The sequence below is a fragment of the Bufo gargarizans genome, unplaced genomic scaffold, assembly GCF_014858855.1.
Source record: "Bufo gargarizans isolate SCDJY-AF-19 unplaced genomic scaffold, ASM1485885v1 fragScaff_scaffold_41_pilon:::fragment_2:::debris, whole genome shotgun sequence".
Classification (NCBI taxonomy): domain Eukaryota; kingdom Metazoa; phylum Chordata; class Amphibia; order Anura; family Bufonidae; genus Bufo; species Bufo gargarizans.
In genome coordinates this window covers 175,871-199,320 of record NW_025334113.1, presented here as the reverse complement: position 1 = coordinate 199,320, position 23,450 = coordinate 175,871, and the positions used below count along the sequence as shown (strand labels likewise).

Here is a 23,450-nt window from a genome sequence, read left to right as displayed (position 1 = left end):
ATGTAGTAGATGTTCCATACAGTTCTATGTAACACCCCACATAACACAATAGTTCACTGTGTTATGTGGGGTGTTACAAAGGACTGCAGGTAACATCTATGACATCTGTACACAGAGAGTTAAGGGATGGTGGGGGTACGACTCCTGGCACCCCCACCAATCAGCTGTTTGAGGAGACCGCAATGTTCCAGTGAGCGCCGCAGCCTCTTTGCTCCTTACCAAGCACAGCGCTGTCCATTTGATAGCACTGCGCCTGGTACTGCAGCTCAGACCCAATCACTCAGATGGGACAGAGCTGCACCTAGGCCATGTGAACGAGGAATGTGATGTCATATGGCCTAGGAGGAGACTGTGCAGCTCACGAAGCACCGCAGCCTCTTCATACAGAAAGAAATTAATAAAAATAAAATGGGGGCCGAGTTGGGTAGACAGCCCCAGGTCTATCATGCACTTAATCTGCCCCTGCCCCCATTAGTACGCCACTGATTAAACTTTATTGATGATATAAGGGTTAGGCTCCAAGAATAATTTCCTCTGCTGGGCCCATGGAACCCCAGTCAAACACTGCACTTGTATACTGTATAGTCCCTTCCTCGTCAAGGATTGTGTCTGCTCTGTCGGTCATTACTGTAATTTTGGTATTCTTTTCATAAACTGTCAGGAGGAAACTGTCTAAAGGCTCTGCACTGCATGGATCTATGGAGGACACGTAAAAGGGCATATTTGACTGGCTGAATGGGATAGTGGTGGAAACAGTGGACAGTATGTACCGGTATCATTTTCGAATGATTACCTGGGAAGTTGCTCAGAGATTTCTCCATATTTTCAACTGCATTTGAAAACGCAGGACAAATCTATAGGAAACAAAGGATATGTGAAGAGGACATCACCCCACCCACTGATGATGACACGTGTGCACCTAGTACTTGCCTGCTTATGTAGAGCATCATGTATGGGTTCCACAATTGCATCTTTGAACATGTTAAATAGCCATCTGTGTGTGTAGAGACAAATATATTAATATATAGGAGATAGATAGCTAGGATAGATAGATAATAGATATGACATAGATAGATAGATAGATAGATAGATAGAAGATAGGTAGATAGATTGATAGATATTAGATAGATAAATATGAGATAGATAGATATGAGATAGATAGATAGATAGATATGAGATAAATATGAGATAGATTGATAGATAGATAGAACCTGATGCTTGAAGAAAGCTACAGGTGGGAGCTGAAACGTTGCACTTTTTATGGACAAAATGTACAAGTTGTGATTTATTGCTGGAGTGCTGTGATCCCTATTGCATCTAGATATATAGATAAATAGATAGAACTATAGGAGATATATAGATTAGATAGATAGAAGAAATCCCACGGCACATCCAAGAAGTAAAATAAATGTAGTGACTTTATTTTCCAGGCATGCAACGTTTCGTTCCGCTTCCTGGGATCTTTCTCAAGCAAAGATCCCAGGAAGCGGATCGAAACGTTGCATGCCTGGTGAATAAAGTCACTACATTTATTTTACTTCTTGGATGTGCCGTGGAATTTCTTCTATCTATTAATTTGGAGCAGGATCGTCTCCTCAGCCGCTGGCACTCCATCCATACACAACAGATTGCAGTGCTGCCCAACTCGTATTTTTTCTAGATTAGATAGATAGATAGATAGGTACAGTAGACCGATCGATAGATAGCTTCTACCGACCCTGCTCCACCATGGAACTGCAGGTTGACATATTTGGCAGACGAGGAGCACCCGGCGTTCCACACGGCTCCATGTCCTGTGTCATCACATGTGATCCCCAGAACTCCATTAAGAGTCAGACCTTGGACTTGGAGCTCCAGCCAGGATGATGCGGAGCTGAGGACAAAAACATTGCATTGTCAGTTTCTTAGTTGTGTCTTTATTTGGGAAAGCTGTGTGATGTCAGCATTGGGCTCTCTTGGTGGCCGTATGACCTTTCCCAGCACCACATGTAAGTAAGAAATGACTTTTTATATGAAAGAACGAGTCAAGCACTTTTATCTTTAAGCCCTGTCACAGAGAAGATAGTTTCCCTCTTCCACCCTTTAATACACTCACAAGAGCACTGTCTTTATTCTCAGATGTCCTGTCACGTGGACTTCCCCGTTGTTAATGGAGACGCTAACTCCGGTGTCTGGAGCGAATGAAATTTCTGAAGCTGAGAGATCCAGGTTCTTTATCTTTAACCTGTAACATAAGCAACAACTTACAGCAGTGAACTGCCATCATGTCAACCTTAGTATGCTGCTATGCAGTTAAATCTATATAGTTTAATTCATATGATATTCTATATTTGGTTATATGCTCCCATCTAGTGGCCGTTTTTGGTATTGTTTTTCTGGTTCGTGATATATGTCATTCATTTCATTCTGTGTACTGTACCTCACCTCCAGTTTCTTTATACTGCTCCCCGGCACTTGCACAAAGGTACACATGTATTTTCATGTAGGCTTACAAAAGCATCATCTTTTGACCGCACAATACCGGAATCCATCTGTTCTGCTGTACTCTGTTATCTGGCTTACATAATAAAGCGACTTACACGGAAAAACTCGGTGTTGGTGAGTTCAAGCTATCTGATAAGGATTGTCCACAGTGATTATATCTGCTTATACAGCCCAGGCATAGAGGTCTCACTAGGGATCAATTGCTATTACAACAATCAGAGTCAGAATACTTAGTCACATCTAAAGCTGCGTGCAGGAGTCTGTACGACTGCACATCTACTAGGTCATTCCCTGCTGTATAACATATAATGTTCACATCAAGCCACCTAATGTAGAAAACAACTACGTCTCTCAATTAGAGATGAGCTCATTGAGCATGGAGCATTGACTGTACACGCAATGCTACACTTCCAGGTAGTGGACGCCGAACGTGCGTGTGTCGCTACTTGGAGCACCAGCACAGGCGCTAGATTGTCAAAGCCGGACGAGATATCTGGCTCTGTCAATCAAGCAGCAGGGAGAGTGTCCTCAGCTTCTCTGATGCCCCTTCATAAGTGAAGGACCCTGTTTCTTACAAATTGATTTGCTCATCTCTACTCTCAATGCAATACATCAGAGTCTGCTGTATTGTAAGGTCCCTGGTGGGTTTCATGGCATTGATAAGTAGATAGAGATAGTGCAGTGGATTTCAGGTCATCCCTGCAGTTTGTTGGCTATATTTTCTTCATTTGCTGTGCAGTTGAATATACAGTCAGGTCCATAAATATTGGGATATCGACACAATTCTAACATTTTTGGCTCTATACACCACCACAATGGATTTGAAATGAAACAAACAAGATGTGCTTTAACTGCAGACTGTCAGCTTTAATTTGAGAGTATTTACATCCAAATCAGGTGAACGGTGTAGAAATTACAACAGTTTGCTTATGTGCCTCCCACTTGTTGAGGGACCAAAAGTAATGGGGCATAATAATAATCATAAATCAAACTTTCACTTTTTAATACTTGGTTGCAAATCCTTTGCAGTCAATTACAGCCTGAAGTCTGGAACGCATAGACATCACCAGACGCTGGGTTTCATCCCTGGTGATGCTCTGCCAGGCCTCTACTGCAACTGTCTTCAGTTCCTGCTTGTTCTTGGGGCATTTTCCCTTCAGTTTTGTCTTCAGCAAGTGAAATGCATGCTCAATCGGATTCAGGTCAGGTGATTGACTTGGCCATTGCATAACATTCCACTTCTTTCTCTTAAAAAACTCTTTGGTTGCTTTTGTAGTATGCTTTGGGTCATTGTCCATCTGCACTGTGAAGCGTCGTCCAATGGGTTCTGAAGCATTTGGCTGAATATGAGCAGATAATATTGCCTGAAACACTTCAGAATTCATCCTGCTGCTTTTGTCAGCAGTCACATCATCAATAAATACAAGAGAACCAGTTCCATTGGCAGCCATACATGCCCACGCCATGACACTACCACCACCATGCTTCACTTATGAGGTGGTATGCTTAGGATCATGAGCAGTTCCTTTCCTTCTCCATACTCTTCTCTTCCCATCACTCTGGTACAAGTTGATCTTGGTCTCATCTGTCCATAGGATGTTGTTCCAGAACCGTGAAGGCTTTTTTAGATGTCGTTTGGCAAACTCTAATCTGGCCTTCCTGTTTTTGAGGTTCACCAATGGTTTACATCTTGTGGTGAACCCTCTGTATTCACTCTGGTGAAGTCTTCTCTTGATTGTTGACTTTGACACACATACACCTACCTCCTGGAGAGTGTTCTTGATCTGGCCAACTGTTGTGAAGGGTGTTTTCTTCACCAGCGAAAGAATTCTTCGGTCATCCACAGCAGTTGTTTTCCGTGGTCTGCCGAGTCTTTTGGTGTTGCTGAGCTCACCGGTGCGTTCCTTCTTTTTAAGAATGTTCCAAACAGTTGTTTTGGCCATGCCTAATGTTTTTGCTATCTCTCTGATGGGTTTGTTTCATTTTTTCAGCCTAATGATGGCTTGCTTCCCTGATAGTGACAGATCTTTGGATCTCATCTTGAGAGTTGACAGAAACAGATTCCAAATGCAAATAGCACACTTGAAATGAACTCTGAACCTTTTATCTGCTCATTGTAATTGGGATAATGAGGAATAACACACACCTGGCCATGGAACAGCTGAGAAGCCAATTGTCCCATTACTTTTGGTCCCTTAAACAGTGGGAGGCACATATGCAAACTGCTGTAATTCCTACACCGTTCACCTGATTTGTATGTAAATACCCTCAAATTAATGCTGACATTCTGCAGGTAAAGCTCATCTTGTTTGTTTCATTTCAAATCCATTGTGGTGGTGTATAGAGCCAAAAATGTTAGAATTGTGTCGGTGTCTCAATATTTATGGACCTGACTGTAATCTATTGGTCCCTGTTATCAGCAGCAAGAAATTTCAAGTTCCCCATCTCCCCCCCCCCCCCTAATGTATAGCAGTTGCATTTCCATTTGTCATACACAGACCCAATATGCCCTGTATAGACATAGTGAAGATTTATCAAAACTGGTGTAAAGTAAAACTGGCTTAGTTGCTAATAGCAACCAATCAGAGTCCACCTTTAATTTTTCAGAGCTTCTTTGGAAAATGAAAGGTGGAATCTGATTGGTCGCTATTGTAAGACCCCAGAGTGGTGTTACTACTCCTGCACCCGGCTATTATCTCTAATGGGCTAATATAATATCATCTTATGTATGTCTTTCCAGGGGGCACATATCTGGGCATAACTAATGTGAGGGGGAACATATCTTGGCATAACTATTTTGAGGGGGGAATATATCTGGACATAGCTACTTTTAAGCAAGCACATCATCTGGGCATAACTACTGTGAGGGGGGTGGGCATACATACTGTGAGGGGGCACATATCTAGCCATAACCTCTTGAAGGGGGCACATACCTGGGCATAACTACTGTGAGGGGCACAATATGGACATAACTATTGTGTAGTGGCATAAAGGGGGAATAATTACTATGTGGGGGCATTTAGGTGGGGTTGGGTGTGTATAGTTATGTTTTGGGCAGAGTTAGAGGCGTGGCCTAATATGAAAATATTTGCAGTGCATGTCGCAAATAATGTCCCTCTTCCTTTTTTTCAAAAGTGTAGATATATATATATATATATATATATATATATATATCTACAGGATAAGCCATAAATCCATAAATGTCTGATAGGTGCGGGTCCCACCTCTAGCAAAGTAATCATGCTTGGCTTTTTTTGGAACCCCAAGAAAGCCACCCGTGCAAGACTCGTCTTCATTAAGCCACTAGACATGGCCCCTTCTTAAGATAGGAGCGGGTGCCAGAGGTGGGACCTGCACCTATCAGACATTTTTGGCATATCCTTTAATGAGCCCCATCTGCTATAAAGACATGTTATGAATTTATCAGCAGAGAACGTTGGCTCTATTTTAGTTCTAAGCAAAACAGGAAAACTGTGATGTCTACGGTGGCGGCCTTAGGGGTGGAGCGTGACACAGGTATTCATCTTTGGTGATGCTTTTATTCCAGCGTCCAGTTCTGCGCTCAGGCCCTGCATTAGACATCGCACAGTGTATTTCCCCTTCCACTTGTCCACAACTTACTCTGTTACATAATAGTAAATGCGACCAAGAACAGCAACAGAGACGGAGCCGTTGACGTCAGGGAGGTGAACGGTCTCGAGTCGCTTGTGCATCTCCTCTAACCCCACCTGCCATCCTAAGAGGAAAAAAGGGACACAGGAACAAACATGAAAATCAATAGTATTGTCATCTACTGGATCTGGATCCACGTACAGGTGCTTGTTGGGACACCCCCTTTTATGTTATTGATTCAACTGGAGAAAATTGGGATGCTGTTGCTTAGTAACGGAGGACTCAGCCAGTGGGTGACTACTCTACATCCCCAGGCATTGTCTCACACATTCAATAGGGGCTGGTGGTACAAAATTCCTGGCTTTTTTTTGCCATGCCAGTATTATCTAAACTGACACATTGTAACAAACCCCTAACCGTATGAGTAGAACAAGTTGCAGAACTTTCCATGATATGATGATTAATCTGTATTGACATGTTATTACCGTACTGCAGGCCCTTCATGGTCAGCCTGCCCTTTATTCCAGGGTCAGTGGCTTTGGTCTTGGACAGGATGAAACCAAAAGTGAGAAGGATCAGATTGAGCTCCATTATCTGACGGGAAAAATGCAAGAAATGAACCACACGTTACAGCATGTAGATGACTTTGTGCTTCATTTCTTCTTTGCTTGTTAGTAAATGGGAACATTTTTATTTATATCCAAAATAAGACCAATTACTTATCACAGCTGAGGGGTTGTCACAATTGCATCCAGTCTACACAATCCTCTGTGAGGCAAACACATCAGCAGCACAAATCTCTCTCCAGTCCTAATACTACAATATATCAGTGCAGGTGAAATGTGCCAGTGTCGGGAATTATCTAGACTGGACACACAATGTAGCAAACCCTCAGCTGTGAGAAGTAAAAACAAAACAAAAACACACAAATAAACAAACAAACAAAAACAAAACAAAAAACCTCCATTTACTGACAGCAAGCAGAGATCTTGGAAATGGTGAGGAATTAAAATACAAAGACAATTCAGAATTATTTATGATACAGTGATTTCTCGCCATTTAACCCCTAGAGGACTCGGCGATTTTCCTTTTTAGCATTTTCATTTTTCATGATGTAGTGGGGAGCAAGAAAAAAAGTCCCAAAGGGGGTAAAATTAAGAAAAAAATTCAATTCTGCCACAGTTTTACGGGTTTTGGTTTTACAGTGTTCCCTATGCGGTAAAAGTGACCTGTTCATTCTCCAGGTCAGTACGATTACAACAATACCACTTGTATCGTTTTTCTTGTGCTTTATTACTGAAAACATTTTTAATTTATTTACTGCCTTGTTCTAACCCCTATAACTTTATAATATTTAATATTTTTAATATTTATGTATACAGAGCTGTGTGAGGGCTGATTTTTTGCAGGGCGATCTGTACTTTTCAGTAATACCAGTGTGTGTGAGTTTTTGATCACTTTTTATTTTTTATTCAGGAGGCAAAGTGACAAAAAATGTCGAATTCTCTCGAATCTATCATCAGCAAAGATTATTGGGAGTGCCGGTTTTCTTTCATTCTTCAAAAAATGGCGAATTGACCATTTTGAATTTTCTTTCTGTTACAACATCCATTATATTTGAATAGTAGTTCCCGGACGCAGTGATGCTTCTGATGTTTTTTTTTTTTATTGTTTATTTTTGGGAAAAGGAGTTGGTATTAACTTTTCATTTTTAAAAACTTTTTTTTTTCTTATTTTTTTTTTACTAGGTGACTATAACCAGTAATCATTAGATTTACAATTGTATTTTGTAATGGGTACTTATCCATCTAAGTACACACCATTTACAGTGCTGCCACCTGCAGGCCTGTATTGCAATATAACAGTGATAGGTTACGAAGTCTACTCGAGGCTCTGGGCTGTCACAGGCATATAATCGCTTTTCCGATTCAGGAGCAGGTGTCTCCTGTGTCCTCACCACTCACATTTGACCATGGCATCTGAGGGGTTAAATGTCTGCGATCAGCCTTATGCACTTGCAAGTTGGCTCTATCTTTAAAGTGACTACTTCCGCCATACATGTGCAACACAACAGTTATTTTCTGATTTTAGATTTTTTTTACATTCTACTTCATGATTATGGGGGAGACAATCTTGCCCCAGCTGTTCTTAACAGCATTTGGCTGTCTCAAAGCATGCTCTGTGACCTCTGCGGAGGTCAGGAGGGAGTAGATAAGCTGTGATGTCACCTATTGTGAATGGTGGATCCAGTGTTATCTGCATATATAGGTGATATCTGTCAGTCTAATCCTGCTTGTAATGATAAGCAGATAACTACAGTAAAGCGATCAGTACAGACCAAGAAGTGCGCCTGTTACTAGGCTTAGTGGGCAGAGGGAGAACTGCAGGATTTTAGGTTCTTCATTTAAATATAGATAATGACATGGAAAATAAAAAAATAACATTACCAAAAATTATTTTAAAATATGTTTAACACGATTAAAACAATACGTCATTTTCTGATGACACATTCCCTTTAAGATAGTAAAATAGATTTATACATAGAATTGAGGTTATTTTTTATAGAGCTTGGCATACAACTTATCATATCCAATGACTTCCTCCTGAGCGGCACCATTGGTGTCTGAAAGACGCTTATCTCTATTTGTATAGCTTCAACACATGCTGCAGCGCTGTACACAGGTTATAATCACTCACTATCCCAAGGGCGTTTAAAAAATGTAATTTCCCTGCCGCCTGCAGACAGCAATCAGTATGCTATTGATTGTGGAAGGACGAGGGATACTCAGGGGAAAATCCCAGGTTGTTGGCACAGGGACAACATACAAACTTGAGCAGGGATCAGCAACCTCCGGCACTCCAGCTGAAACCACAACTCCCAGAATCCTCCATTCACTTCTATGGGAGTTAGAAGAACAGCCAAGTATATTTGTATGCTGGGAGTTGTAGTTTCACAGCAGCTGGAGTGCTGAAGGTTCCTTCACTGTTCTAGAGTAAAGCCTCATGCAGATACCCGTGGAACATCGTCCGTGAGATACCGGACTGGCATTGCAGGAGCGCACAGCAGCATTGGTTGCTATGATGCCATGCGCTCCTGCAATGCCAGTCCGGTATCTCACGGACCGCGTTCCACGGATGTCTGCATGAGGCTTAAAGGGATTCTGTCACCAGGTTTCACCCCTGTCAGCTAAACATATGCTGATGTTCAGGGCCTCATCACGATTCCTAATGTGGGCTTCTAAATGTGATCTGTAGCCTTATTTTGCTAAAAAAACAGCATTTACTAACCTGTCACTCAAAGAAATAAGGTGCCCAAGAGGATGTCAAGGGATCCAAGCTGCCGGCCGCACCCGCCGTCGTTCGTGCCCAGCGCCGCCTTTCCAGACTTTTGTGCTGGCTACAGATCACATTTAGAAGCCCACATTAGGAATCGTGATGAGGCCCTGAACATCAGCATATGTTTAGCTGACAGGGGTGAAACCTGGTGACAGAATCCCTTTAAGGCACAGTATGAGGATCTCCCTGACATCTGATGACTGCTGAGGCTCTCCTACATCTCTTCAATACTCTACAACTACTGTTCCCATCATCCTTTCCACTAAAGTATCCAAGACTTTGCTTGTGCTGCAGCTTTACTCTCGAATGCTCTTCCCTGGTCAGTGACGTTCTTGTCATGTACAGTCAATCTGCCCTGTTCAAACCAAATTTCCAGTAATCTTAACGATGGAGGTTGTTAAAGGACCATACACGTCACAATTCTGGAAACAACTTATGATTTACTATTATTCTAAATTGTTCTCACAACCATCAAGGTTTAATTCAGTCACCAAAAACCATTAAAAAAAATTCAAGCAAGTCCCCAAGATTCACAAAGGGGATGGTTAGAGATGATCAACTACATAACATTCAGTAGAAAAAAGACAGCTTCTGGTCACCAAGGGGACACACAAGGAAAGGTGAACACAGCATATATTGAGGGTGTCGGGAGAGGGTGTCAGGAGTTGTAAGGAGCTCTCATAGATTGTCAAGGATCGTCAGAAGTTTTCTGAGAATGTCAGGGGTCATTAGAAGATACCATACACTGTTAAATACACTGCTCGTATCCAGAGGTTATGGTCACCTTACCTAGGGCAGATACAGGGTGGCCGGGAGCTCCTGCGCATGTGTGAGATGGGGAAACAGCTCTCCTTGTCTGAACACTGTTTGTGTAGATTAAATTAAATGATCGGGACTGACATTCTGCAGTTTGGTCACAAGATGCCGCTGTTTCCTAAACACAGCTACAGACTGCATATATATTTCCTTATTCGTGAGAGGTGGAGTTACACAGAGCCTGGAGAGGAAGAGAAAGGGAGCAGCCATCTTAGAGGGAGCTGAGACTGAGGAACTGTGTCCGCATAGGATCCGACGACGGCATCCAGGTGTGGGCGCATACCTCAGTGACCAGAGATGCAGCTAAGTGAAGCTGATCGTGTCCAAGACCCTGATCCTGTCCAGAGGAACGAGGATTGCTTCCAGAAACGCTGATGAGAGCTGAGGAGCAAAGCGGCATACACTGTGGTATTGCATGCTTGTTGAAAAGGCATTTGTTCTGTTCAGAATCACCAGCGGATGCAGAGCAGACCCGGGTCGGTAAGATCATGCACGCACCTCACCACAGTGTTGGAGCTTAGAGACAGATCGTGCACGCACCTCACCACAGTGTTGGCGCTTATAGACAGATTGTGCATGCACCTCACCACAGTCTTGGTGCCTAGAGACTGAGAACAGGCCTGTAGTTAGTTAGTTAGGGTCTCTGTTTGTGTAAGGCCACAAGTGTTGCTATTGTTCATTGCAAGGACTCCATAATTTAAAGTGACATTTCACATTGGAGAGCTGATAAACTTCCCACAAACTCAAGCCAGACTGGCGTTTGGCTCAGGAGGAATTCTCAGCCACATGCTACAGGAGCAGTTTTGGGAGGGGGGATTTTGTAGAGCTTTGTAAGTTTGTAAGCTGTTGTGCTGCACCGCAGGCTAGTCCGTACCACACACCCATACAGTGATTCTTGTTTTTTTAGGGTAATAAAAGGTAAGGTGTGGCAGTTTAGTTGTGCCCGCCAGGAGGTAAATTACCACGCTTTCCTCCTGCTTCCATCGGAGGGCGCCGCTCTGTGCAGCGGGGTCTCAGCCTTCGGACTGGGTGTATGTAAATGTATTGTATGTTCCCAGCATTTGTGGTTGTGTTCATTACCATGTTTAAGTAAAATTCTATTTTGGCAAAAGCTGGTGGTGGAGTTGTTTTCCTTGTTCATGACTTCGCTGTATCCTGGGGAGCCCACCCCGGTACACAGCTTACACATGCGTGCCTATATGCACGCCCACAGTCCCTGCCGAGCAGTGTATAATGTGATGGAAAAATGAATCCAGCCAGCAAAGGAGGCAATATGGACAATCACAATACATTAGTAAGTGCCTTGTATCAACTTTCTCTGCATGATAAATGCTATTTGATTAAGTGATATTAAGGCTTAAAACGAGTTATAAATTGTCAAAGGTTGTCAGGAGTTGTTAGAGGTTGTCAGAAGATATCATGCATTGTTAAGAGTTGTCAGAAGATGTCATAAATTGTGAAAGGTTGTCAGTATTGCCAAAGTTTGTCAGAGTTTGTGAAGAGTTTTTAGGGACACTCACCTTGTGACAGAGCCCTCAATGATCTCAGCCTCGTCTGTTGTAGGTGTCTTAGCTGCAGCTAGTAAACACTTTGCTCTAATGGGACAAAATATATCAAAAACGAAAGAAGGAACTGCATATGGGAGGAGAAATACTGAAAAAAAGAGACGTCAGTCAGCTGTGACAGAGGAAGGAGAACAAGTGGAAGGCTGAAAAGTCAGCCTGAATTTGTGGGAGGGGCATCTTACCTTCTTAAGCTCCAGCCCCCAGCTCCTCAGGGCGCTTCTGTTCACACCTGGATAGGGAGTCGCCTGCTCTGGTACTGCATCCGTGCACGTCGTGAGTTGCTTTCATCTGGTTCGTTCGTTTCGTTTTCATACGCTGCCGTCACGTCTTCAGGAGAGGTAATTCTGTGCAAACAATGCGCCACAAGGGCTCCATCAGCGGCGGTCACATACCTCCGGCCAGGGGCGTAGCTAGAAATGACTGGGCCCCATAGCAAAAAAATTTATGGGCCCCCCTCCCGGATCTCCCACCCCCACATACCTCTCAGACCTCCCACCCCTTCCAGAGCTCCCACCCAAACATTCCTCCAGTACCTCTCACCCTAGCATCCCCACACTCCTCCAAGACCTCCCACCCCAACACCCATCCTAAATCTCCCACCGCCAGTCCCCAGATATAATGGTCCAGACATCAAGTGTCCTGCTCCCCCCACAATTTAATGGTTTAGACCTTGGAGATCCTGCGGCTCCCCCCTCAATAAATTGGTCTAGACCTCCAGGGTCCTGTTTCCCCCTAAATATAATGGTCCAGACCTCCAGGGTCCTGCTCCCCCTCCTCCCAAGATATAATGGTCCAGTGTTCCCCCCTATATAATGGTCCAGACCATACCTCCAGATCCTGCTCCCCCCTTCTCCTTAAATGTACTGGTCCAGACCTCCAGGGTCCTGCTCCCCCCTCCTCCTTAGATATAATGGTCTAGGACTCCAGAGTAAATTTTACCAGTCCCAGAGTCAGTCAGCCCTCACCTCACCTCACAGCCACTTGAACGTCTGCGTGCCAACACTCCAGCAGTGCTGCCAGGCCCAGCAGCACGCAGCTTCGCTGTACGCTCCGCCTCTTCCACTTCCGGCCAGTAGGACTGCCGCCCAGACTGGGAGCGGGACCACTCCCTCTCCTCACCGCAGGTACGCCTCTCTGCCTCCAGCCGCCCCCTATCGCACTGCCCACAGCCTACAGGCCCTGCAGATAGCGCCTTCTCTGTCTGTCCTGGAGGGGCCTGCGACCCCTGTAGCTATACAACATGAATTAAAAAAATTATAATAATCCTCAGCAGGCAGCCCGGGCCCCCAGTGGCGTAGGGCCCCATAGCCATTGCTATGGCTGCTATGGTGATCCCTACGCCCATGCCTCCGGCTCCCTGAGTCGGCATGCGTTCCAGCGTGGAACGCATGCCGATACACATTTCTGCCCCAAATTGTTTCTCTCTTCCTGTTTCTCTTTGCTTGTTTCTCTCCTGTCTTTCCCGTCCAAACTCCCTCCCGAAGACTGGTTCAGACTCGCTGTGCTTCTGCATCCCACTGATGTCATCCTGAGCCAGCCAGGTTGAACTGGTCACAAACTAAGCTACATAGGTTTAAAGTTTGCACTCCAGCTGCAATGCGCTTCCTATACAATTACACGGGAGAGGAATGAGCAGCGGGGGACAAGTCTGATGGAGGAAGACAGTAGGAAGCGACAATTAGCCCGAAGTTACACGTCTCAGCTACTTAAAGGGAGGCCAAAATGCAAACAAACTACTTTATCGTTACTTAAAATCAAGGGGACCACACTTGTAATCATCTATAAGAAATACAATAATTAGGAGCGGCTATGGTACTCACTGCTGATCTCGCCGAGTACCTATATCAATATACTGACAATGTTTGATCCTCAGGCTCCGCTGCAGGCCGACGTGCGTTCCAGCATGGAGCGCACGCCGGAATTCCGCCCCCAGGCATGAGCCGGGTCACGTGGTCGGCGTGCGTTCCAGCTTGGAGCGCACGCCGGAGTCCCTCGGCCAGGCCTGGGCCCGGTCACGTATTCGGCGTGCGTTCCAGCTTGGAGCTCATGCCGGAGTGCTTCCGCCGGGCCTGAGCTTGGTCACGTGGTCGGCGTGCGTTCCAGCTTGGAGCGCACGCCGGAGTCCCTCAGCCAGGCCTGAGCTTGGTCACGGATTCGGCGTGCGTTCCAGAGTAGAGCGCACGCCGGAATCTCCATTCAGGCCCGGCCGATTCATGCCATGGCGGCTCCGGTGCCTTGGCTCCTACCTAAGTCGTTCCTGTCCCCTCTGGGTCCCTCCCCTTCTTCTATTACTCCCTGATTCTGGCCTCACTATCAGGTCTACTGCCCCCAGGCTGGCACCCCCGCCGAAACAGGCCACACGCGGCAAACAGGGGTATCTAGCCCCTGGGCAACGACGGCCCATGCCCACAAACAGCAAAAAAAAAAAAAAAAAATAAAAATATATATATATATATATATATATACAAATTAATCGGTAGGCTCAAATTCACCAGCCATTTCATACGCACTCCCGCCGTGCGGCAGTGGGAGGAAGGCAAGTCGTCCTCGGTTCCTCATTTAGGTGGAGGGCCCCGGGGTCCCTGCTGGGCTGGAAGGGACCTAGGTCAGCACGGTGTTCAAAAAACCGGGGGTCTCACCACGAGTAGGCCAGGCCATCATTGCACGCCATACCCATTCAGCGGTCACTAATCGCTCACTGCAGTCATCTATTCTATGGGGGCGACAGTGCCATGTGTTATATGTATGTACTTCACGTTATATGCTGCTGTCTCATCTACTGGTTCGCCAGGCTCATACCTACTTCTGTCTCCTGGATCGCCCAGGCTCATACCTACCTCTGCCTCCTGGATCGCCCAGGCACGCACCTACCTCTGCCTCCTGGATCGCCCAGGCACGCACCTACCTCTGTCTCCTGGTTCGCCAGGCTCATACCTACCTCTGCCTCCTGGATCGCCCAGGCACGCAACTACCTCTGCCTCCTGGATCGCCCAGGCACGCAACTACCTCTGTCTCCTGGTTCGCCCAGGCTCACACCTACCTGTCTCCTGGTTCACCCAGGCCTGTCATCCTCCCCAGTTATGTTCTCTTTCCCTTCCGAACTTTATGGATTTGTCCTCTCAGGAACGTGTTCTGACCGTTCACTTGTACGACATTTGGACCAAGGTCAGGTAACCCAAGACATCAGTACAGGTAGTAGCCTCTAATCCCAGGTACGTTACTCAGACCGACACAAGCCTTCTCGCAGTTGTACTACGTTCTGGTCACATATAGTTATTGCATCTTTTTCCAGGAACAGTCTGGTTATGTATTCCCCTGAATCGCTCAGGCGTCTGTATTTTCCCGGGTCTCTCAGTGGGTAGGTGGTGGCCAGGTCCACCCAGGTTCAGGGTAATGCCCGACGCACCCAGGGTCCGTCATCTTCACGAAAGGTGTAGGTAAGCGCCTGATTCGCTCAGGATTCAATGTATTTGCCTGAATCGCTCAGGTTCCATGCGTCTGCCTGGAACGCTCGGGGGTTTCTCAGCAGGGTCCGGCTGGTTCCTGGTTACCCGGTTCGTGTCCGGCATGTCTGGATTTCTGTTTCCCGCAGGTCTTGTTGCATGCAGCGCCCGGGCCCTGATTCTGGCAGTTCAGGGTCATCCAGCAGTTGGCCATGACGCCCAGGCTGCATCCTGGTTCTCCGTCGCTTCATTCCAGTGCCACCAGATCACACCTCTCTCCGGGTCTCGTACCAACGCTAGTTTATTTCAGGTAAGCAGGGCCTCAGGCCACCGGAATTTCGATCCATCCTCAATTGTGTCGCAGGGCGTCTCCGTGTCCGGTCATTCCACGGTGCCAGGTTTCAGGTAAGGTCCAGCCGGGTGGGGGCTTTACGCACCTCCGCAGCTCAGAGCCTTCCTTCTTTCATCACGAGCCTCCATTCCTAGGTCTTCAGTGTCGCCGGAGAGTTGGCAGCGCTGTCCGTGGATTCCGGTAGGTTGCGATCCTTTTTATACCATGGTCATTCCTGTTTCCTTTCCGCTCTCGCCCGGTCACTCGGCCACCGCTTAAAAAAAAAAAAAGGGGGAAATATATATATATTTTAGGGGGGTTTTTCTGGGGGGGGGGGTTTCTGACGCACCCCAGGTCTCATTTCCCTGAATCGCTCGGGTTTTATGTATTCCCCTGAATCGCTCGGGTTTTATGTATTCCCCTGAATCGCTCGGGTTTTATGTATTCCCCTGAATCGCTCAGGTTTCATGTATTTACCTGAATCACCCAGGTTTTATGTATTTACCCGCGTCACTCAGGTTTTACGTATTTTCCCTGAAATCACTCAGGTCATGTATTTCCCTGAATCGCTCAGGTTTGTATTTTCCTGTCTCTTTCAGGTTGACGGTATTTCCAGGGTGTATGTATTAATGTTGCAGGCTATAGCTGCTGGGGGGAGGTCGTTGATCCAGGGAGTTGTTCTGGTTGCCTGGTTGGAGTCGGGAAGGCATTTTTGTTCCCCTGGGGTGAGGAAAATTGGCTTCTGCCTCACAGGGGTTTTTTGCCTTCCTCTGGATCAACTTGCAGGATGACGGGCCGAACTGGATGGACAAATGTCTTTTTCGGCCTTATGTACTATGTTACTCTGTATTTTCCTGATTCACTCAGGTCACGTATTTCCCTGAAATCGCTCAGGTCTTATTTCCCACAGGTTGTTCGCATTTGCCTGAATCGGTCAGGATCCAATATATTTGCCGTTTCAGCTCAGAGGTTTTCCCGTACCATCAGGAAACTATCAAGCCGGCGTCAAGGTTTCCAAAGTTTTCAAGGTCCCACCCGCAGGTGGCTTGAACGATGTCTCCTACACCCTGGCGTTCATAGCCCACTGTCACCGCAAATCTCAGGCTGTCATTTAACACCATTGGGCTGTACCTAGCGAGGATACAGCACTGCGCCATGCTTCATAATCCAAATGGAGGTTCCATTTCTTCAGTGCAGGCAGTCAAGGCAGCCCTTAGGGGGATCCAGAGGTGCGGGGATGCCCCTACCGCCCGTAGAAAGCCTGTCTCCGGCGAGATGTTTGGGAGACTGTCGTCCGCGCTGGATAGACATTCTTTTGGGCACTCTCCTAGTTTAATTATTAAGGTAGCCATGTATCTCAGGTTTTACGGGTTCCTCAGGCCAGGTGAGTTTACCAGCACCTCCCCTAAACGTCAGGGGTTGCACGTGCGGCAGTTGTCCTGGGCCCATGACCATTTTTGTCCTCTGGCTCCCTTTCACGAAGGCCTCCCTCGGAGGTCAGGTTTTAAACCTCGAACGATTGGTGGCCGGTCATGGTCCTCCGTCAATTGTTAGCCCTGTTGCAAGATGCCCCCCTAGATGGCCCGCTGCTTCCTTGGCGTGGGGGGCCCCTGACATCAAAAAACGAGGTCCCGGCGCACGTGATCAAATGCATGGGTCGTTGGCGCTCTTCCTGCTTCACAAGATACATACTGAACCCGAATGTAGAGATTTCCCAGGTGTTTTGTAGTCTTGCCCTCTGAGTGGAATTAAAAGCTTTTGGTCACTACTCTGCTCTCCTCGTCTATCTTTGCCCACTACTAGGCTTACCCTCGCTCCTGGCTTCCGGCACAACACAGCCAGCTAGGTCAGGGGAGGCGCTTCACCCACTTATCACAGTTAAGCCTCTCCCATAAGTGGAAGGCTGAAAAGTCAGCCTGAATTTGTGGGAGGGGCATCTTACCTTCTTAAGCTCCAGCCCCCAGCTCCTCAGGGCGCTTCTGTTCACACCCACCCACCCCCCCTGTTCTCAAACACTCCCCTTACGGTATGCCCACTACTAGGCTTACCCTCGCTCCTGGCTTCCGGCACAACACAGCCAGCTAGGTCAGGGGAGGCGCTTCACCCACTTATCACAGTTAAGCCTCTCCCATAAATAATGAATGTTAGTGACCTTCCAAATGAACAAGACACTTCGCTCTACACCCTGACCTGCAGTCATATCTACTGTACTGCAAGGAAGCCTTGAAGTTCTGTACCTAAGCCCATGTTGTGTGATACTGTTCGATAGGCTGCTACAACTAATCCTATCATGTGTGATACCGTCTGCTCAGCCATGTATCTAAACTTCTCATGTCTCATGCTGTCCTCTGAACTGCTTTTCTAATCGTACCACGTGTGATACTGTCTGCTGAGCCATGTATCTAAGCTTCTCATGCCGTCTGCTGAACTGCTATACCTAATCCTATCATGTGTGATACTGTCTACTGAGCCATGTATCTAAGCTTCTCATGTCTCATACTGTCTGCTGAACTGCTATATCTAATCCTATCATGTGTGATAATGTCTGCTCAGCCGTGTATCTAAGGCTTTGTTCACGTCAGCATAGAAGATTCTGTTCTTCTGTTCCGTCATAGGAACAGAAAAACGGAATGCAAGCCATAAACAGATCGTCGTCATGACAGACCACAAAGGTGTCCAATGACCCTTTTAATATGGGGTCTGTCATTCCACTTGACATAATAGCACAGTATGCTGCATTATTGTATGGCATTTTTTTTATGGAATTGGAGCCTCCAACTCTGATGTGAACAAAGCCTAAGCCTATCATGTGTGATACAATCGGCTGAGCGGTGTATCTAAGCCTATAGCCTTCAACTCTGATGTGAACAAAGACTAAGCCCATCATGTGTGATACAATCTGCTGAGAGGTGTATCTAAGCCTATAGCCTTCAACTCTGATGTGAACAAAGACTAAGCCATCATGTGTGATACAATCGGCTGAGCTGTGTATCTACTAAGCCTATAGCCTCCAACTCTGAAGTGAGCAAAGCCTAAGGCCTCATGTACACGACCGTTGTGTGTTTTGCGTTCCGCAAATTGCGGATCTGCAAAACACGGATGGCGTCCGTGTGCGTTCTACAATTTGTGGAACGGCGCAGACAGCCATTCATATAACTGCCTATTCTTGTCTGCAAAACGGACAAGAATAGGACAGGTTATATTTTTTTTGCAGACCACGGAACGGAGCAACAGATGCGGACAGAGCACGGAGTGCTATCCGCATCTTTTGCGGCCCCATTGAAGTGAATGGGTCTGCATCCGAGCCGCAAATACTGCGGCTCGGATGTGGACCAAAACAACGGTAGTGTGCATGAGGCCTTAGCCTATCATGTGTGATACAATCAGCTGAGCTGAGTATCTAAGCTTATAGCCTCCAACTCTGATGTAAATAAAGCTTAAGGCGCCTTGCACACGGGCATCACGGATTTTGTTCGGATGCATTGCGGGAAACCCGCGCAAGTGCGCATGCAATTTCAGTCAGTTTTGTCTGCGATTGCGCTGCGTTGTTCAGTTTTTTCAGTGCGAGTGCAAAGCATTTTAATGCGTTTTGCACGTGTGTGATAAAAAACTGAATGTGGTACCCAGACCCGAACCCGGACTTCTTCTCTGAAGTTCGGGTTTGGGTTCGCTGTAGATTTTATTATTTTCCATTATAAAATGGTTATAAAGGAAAATAATAGCATTCTTAACCACCTCCGGACCAGCTAACGCACGGATGCGTCCTGGAGGCGGTTAATTCATTCCTCCTGGACGCATCCGTGCGTCATCTCGCGAGAGGCAAGACTTCCTGTGAACGCGCGCACACAGGCGCGCGCGTTCACAGGATCGCAAGGTAAGAGACAGGATCTACAGCCTGCCAGCGTCGATCGTTCGCTGGCAGGCTGTAGATGCAATTTTTTTAACCTCCTAACAGGTATATTAGACGCTGTTTTGATAACAGCGTCTAATATACCTGCTACCTGGTCCTCTGGTGGTCCCTTTTGCTTTGATCGACCACCAGAGGACACAGGTAGCTCAGTAAAGTAGCACCAAACACCACTACACTACACTACACCCCCCGTCACTTATTAACCCCTTATGAACCCCTGATCACCCCATATAGACTCCCTGATCACCCCCTGTCATTGATCACCCCCCTGTCATTGATCACCCCCGGTAAGGCTCCATTCAGAGGTCCGTATGTGTTTTGCGGATCCACGCATCCATTGATCGGAACTGCAAAACACATACGGACGTCTGAATGGAGCCTTACAGGGGGGTGATCAATGACAGGGGGGTGATCACCCCATATACACTCCCTGATCACCCCCTGTCATTGATCACCCCCCTGTCATTGATCACCCCCGGTAAGGCTCCATTCAGAGGTCCGTATGTGTTTTGCGGATCCACGCATCCATGGATCGGATCCGCAAAACACATACGGACGTCTAAATGGAGCCTTACAGGGGGGTGATCAATGACAGGGGGGTGATCATCCCATATACACTCCCTGATCACCCCCTGTCATTGATCACCCCCCTGTCATTGATCACCCACCTATAAGGCTCCATTCAGACGCCCCTATGTGTTTTACGGATCCACGCATCTATGGATCGGATCCGCAAAACACATACGGACGTCTGAATGGAGCCTTACGGGGGGGTGATCAATGACAGGGGGGTGATCAGCCCATATAGACTCCCTGATCACCCCCCTGTCATTGATCACCCCCCTGTAAGGCTCCATTCAGACATTTTTTTGGCACAAGTTAGCGGAAATTGATTTATTTATTTTTTATTAATTTTTTTGTTTTTTTCATACAAAGTCTCATGTATCACTAACTTGTGTCAAAAAATAAAATCTCACATGAACTCACCATACCTCTCACGGAATCCAAATGCATACATTGTTTTGACATTTATATTCCAGACTTCTTCTCACGCTTTAGGGCCCCTAAAATGCCAGGGCAGTATAAATACCCCACATGTGACCCCATTTCGGAAAGAAGACACCCCAGGGTATTCCGTGAGGGGCATATTGAGTCCATGAAAGATTGAAATTTTTGTCCCAAGTTAGCGGAAAGGGAGACTTTGTGAGAAAAAAATAAATAAAATAATTTCCGCTAACTTGGGACAAAAAAATAAATTCTATGAACTCGCCATGCCCCTCATTGAATACCTTGGGGTGTCTTCTTTATAAAATGGGGTCACATGTGGGGTATTTATACTGCCCTGGCTTTTTAGGGGCCCTAAAGCGTGAGAAGAAGTCTGGGATCCAAATGTCTAAAAATGCCCTCCTAAAAGGAATTTGGGTACCTTTGTGCATCTAGGCTGCAAAAAAGTGTCACACATGTGGTATCGCCGTACTCAGGAGAAGTTGGGGAATGTGTTTTGGGGTGTCATTTTACATATACCCATGCTGGGTGAGATAAATATCTTGGTCAAATGCCAACTTTGTATAAAAAAATGGGAAAAGTTGTCTTTTGCCGAGATATTTCTCTCATCCAGAATGGGTATATGTAAAAAGACACCCCAAAACACGGCGATACCACATGTGTCAAACTTTTTTGCAGCCTAGGTGGGCAAATGGGCCCACATTCCAAAGAGCACCTTTCGGATTTCACAGGGCATTAACGGATCAGTTGTTCCGTTATTTGTTTCCGTTGTGTTTCCGTTCCATATTTCTGCAAAAAATCTCCATATGGTTTCCGTATGCGATCCGTTGTTTGTGGATCGCAAACAGAAACATAACATTTCTAATCATTAATGTAATGTACAGTAATGTGTTTTAACAGTACACACATGGGCAAAGTTGGCATGGATCCGCAAAAAACTGATGACATACGGATGTGTTCCGTATGCATTCAATATTTGACTTGAATGGAGCCACAGATCGTTATTTGTGGGCAATAATAGGACAAGTTCTATCTTTCAGCGGAACGGATATATGGAAATACGGAAACGGAATGCATACAGAGTACATTCCATTTCTTTTGTTGCAAACCATTGAAATGAATGGTTCCGCATACGGAATCCGCAAAAACGGAACAGAAAAACTGATCGTGTGCAAGAGGCCTCAGGGACACTTTCCTGCGTCCAGGTGTTGGGTCACAGGTGGTTTCTGTAGCTTTTGTTTGTCCTTGTGACTCATATAATGTTGTGCTAGAGCAAATAATTCTCTTTTTGTCCCCACAAAACACCAGTTTAACTCTGTAGAAGGTTCCCGGCTGCAGCGCTTTTACAGGAAGTCTTATAATACAAAAAAACAGAGAACTGAAACCTCAGCAGAGAAATGACACATGCTTACTGACTGACCCCAGAATGTCTGCTTACAGGGTGAGGGGCAGATATTGTGAAATACCTTTCAGGCCACCATGTTTTGGCATACATGTCAACCAATATATATGGCATATATATATGCAGCTATATACTGTACTTGTTATATATGACATTCTCTTTTTCTACAGTATTTATCTGGCTAATATCATTCTGCAGGTACATTAGGTATATACAGAGTGATGAGAATCAAAGCCTAAATTTTTTTTCTATACATATGTACAAGAATATAACGACTATAATACTCTCGACTTCGGATGAGCCGAAGGTATTACTTTGCGAAGTCTCACGAGAAATTGATTTATACTGTAAAAAAACATTTCCTGAACTCGGGTTTGGTTCCAAGTGGTATCTTGGAATCGAACCCGAGTTTGGGAAATGTTTTTTACAGTACAAATCAATTTCTGAAGTTATTATGCAAAGTCTCGCGAGCCAATACATTCTAATACTGTATGGAGCGCTCGCTCAGTACAGTATTGAAACAAAGTTTTATGGGAATCGACTTCAGATGTTTCATCCAAAGTCGATTCACTCATCCTTAATAACTTCTATAATACAGTACCTATGTACAAGAATGACTACTATAATACTGCCTCATTGTACAAGAATATAACTACTATAATACTGCCCCCAATGTACAAGAATAACTACTATAATAATGCATCCTATGTGCAAAATATACTAGAATACTGTCATATGTACAAGAATGTAACTACTATATTACTGCCTTCTATGTACAAGAATATAACTACTATAATACTGCCTCATTGTACAAGAATATTACTACTATGGGGGGCGGAGCCTGACCGCCATCCTGATCGGCCGCATGTGAGAGAGCTCTCCTCTCCACTACCCTGCAAAGTGGTTTATCTCGCACCCTAACCGCAGAATTATGGGGAAAGTAGGTAACTACCTGCCTAAAGACAAGCCTGAGCCCCTCAAACAAGATCGGGGGTCCTCTGACATGGAGAAATACTTTAACAAGAAAGCGGCAGCTCCGGCAGTGGAGCGATCCAAAATGGCACCGCCGGACCGTGATGAGGGAACAGAAGAAAATGAAAGAGCTGATAGCCCGTTCACTGAGGGCTCATCGGGATCGCAGTCTGATACCCCGGAACCTATTTCCAAGAGGTTCTTACAACAGGTGCTGTCCTCAGCTTTGCTACCAGTGCTGCAAGAGCTCACAGAGATAAAGAGTGACATCAAGCACATTGGACATCATGTGGAGAGGCTTGAAAACACACAAGGGGCCATACTGGACTATGCCCACACAGTCGGGGACAATTGCTCCGCATACCTCTCCTCCTTGGACCATGCTTATGCCCTGATTGAAGACCAGGAGAATCGGAGCAGGCGTAAGAATGTGCGCATCAGAGGCCTACCAGAAACAGTGCTCCACGAGGAGTTACCTGAGGCGGCATCCACCATCTTCGCTACCCTGTTGGCGCTCCTTGCGCCCTAAACCCGCGGGATGTGGTCTGTGGCCTACTGCGCTATATAGATACCG

At 45.9% G+C, this 23,450-nt stretch overlaps 1 protein-coding gene across 3 annotated transcripts in view; it reads right to left on the bottom strand.

The window, feature by feature from the left end:
* LOC122922514 (bactericidal permeability-increasing protein-like) overlaps positions 1-12,845 on the bottom strand; it is a 34,299-nt gene extending 21,454 nt beyond the window's left edge. The window contains exons 1-9 of one of the 3 annotated variants that reach the window (XM_044273133.1): positions 12,784-12,845; positions 11,996-12,157; positions 11,769-11,901; positions 6,582-6,690; positions 6,106-6,220; positions 2,096-2,224; positions 1,718-1,873; positions 931-994; positions 794-854 (exon numbers count right to left, since the gene is read on the bottom strand). In XM_044273133.1, the coding sequence (XP_044129068.1) occupies positions 794-854; positions 931-994; positions 1,718-1,873; positions 2,096-2,224; positions 6,106-6,220; positions 6,582-6,687 (631 nt within the window). In that variant the 5' untranslated portion in view covers positions 6,688-6,690; positions 11,769-11,901; positions 11,996-12,157; positions 12,784-12,845. Of the gene's footprint in view, positions 1-793; positions 855-930; positions 995-1,717; positions 1,874-2,095; positions 2,225-6,105; positions 6,221-6,581; positions 6,691-11,768; positions 11,902-11,995; positions 12,158-12,778 lie in introns of all 3 variants that reach the window. The other 2 variants (XM_044273130.1, XM_044273132.1) reach the window with 2 other exon arrangements.
* Between the last annotated feature and the right edge of the window lie 10,605 nt (positions 12,846-23,450).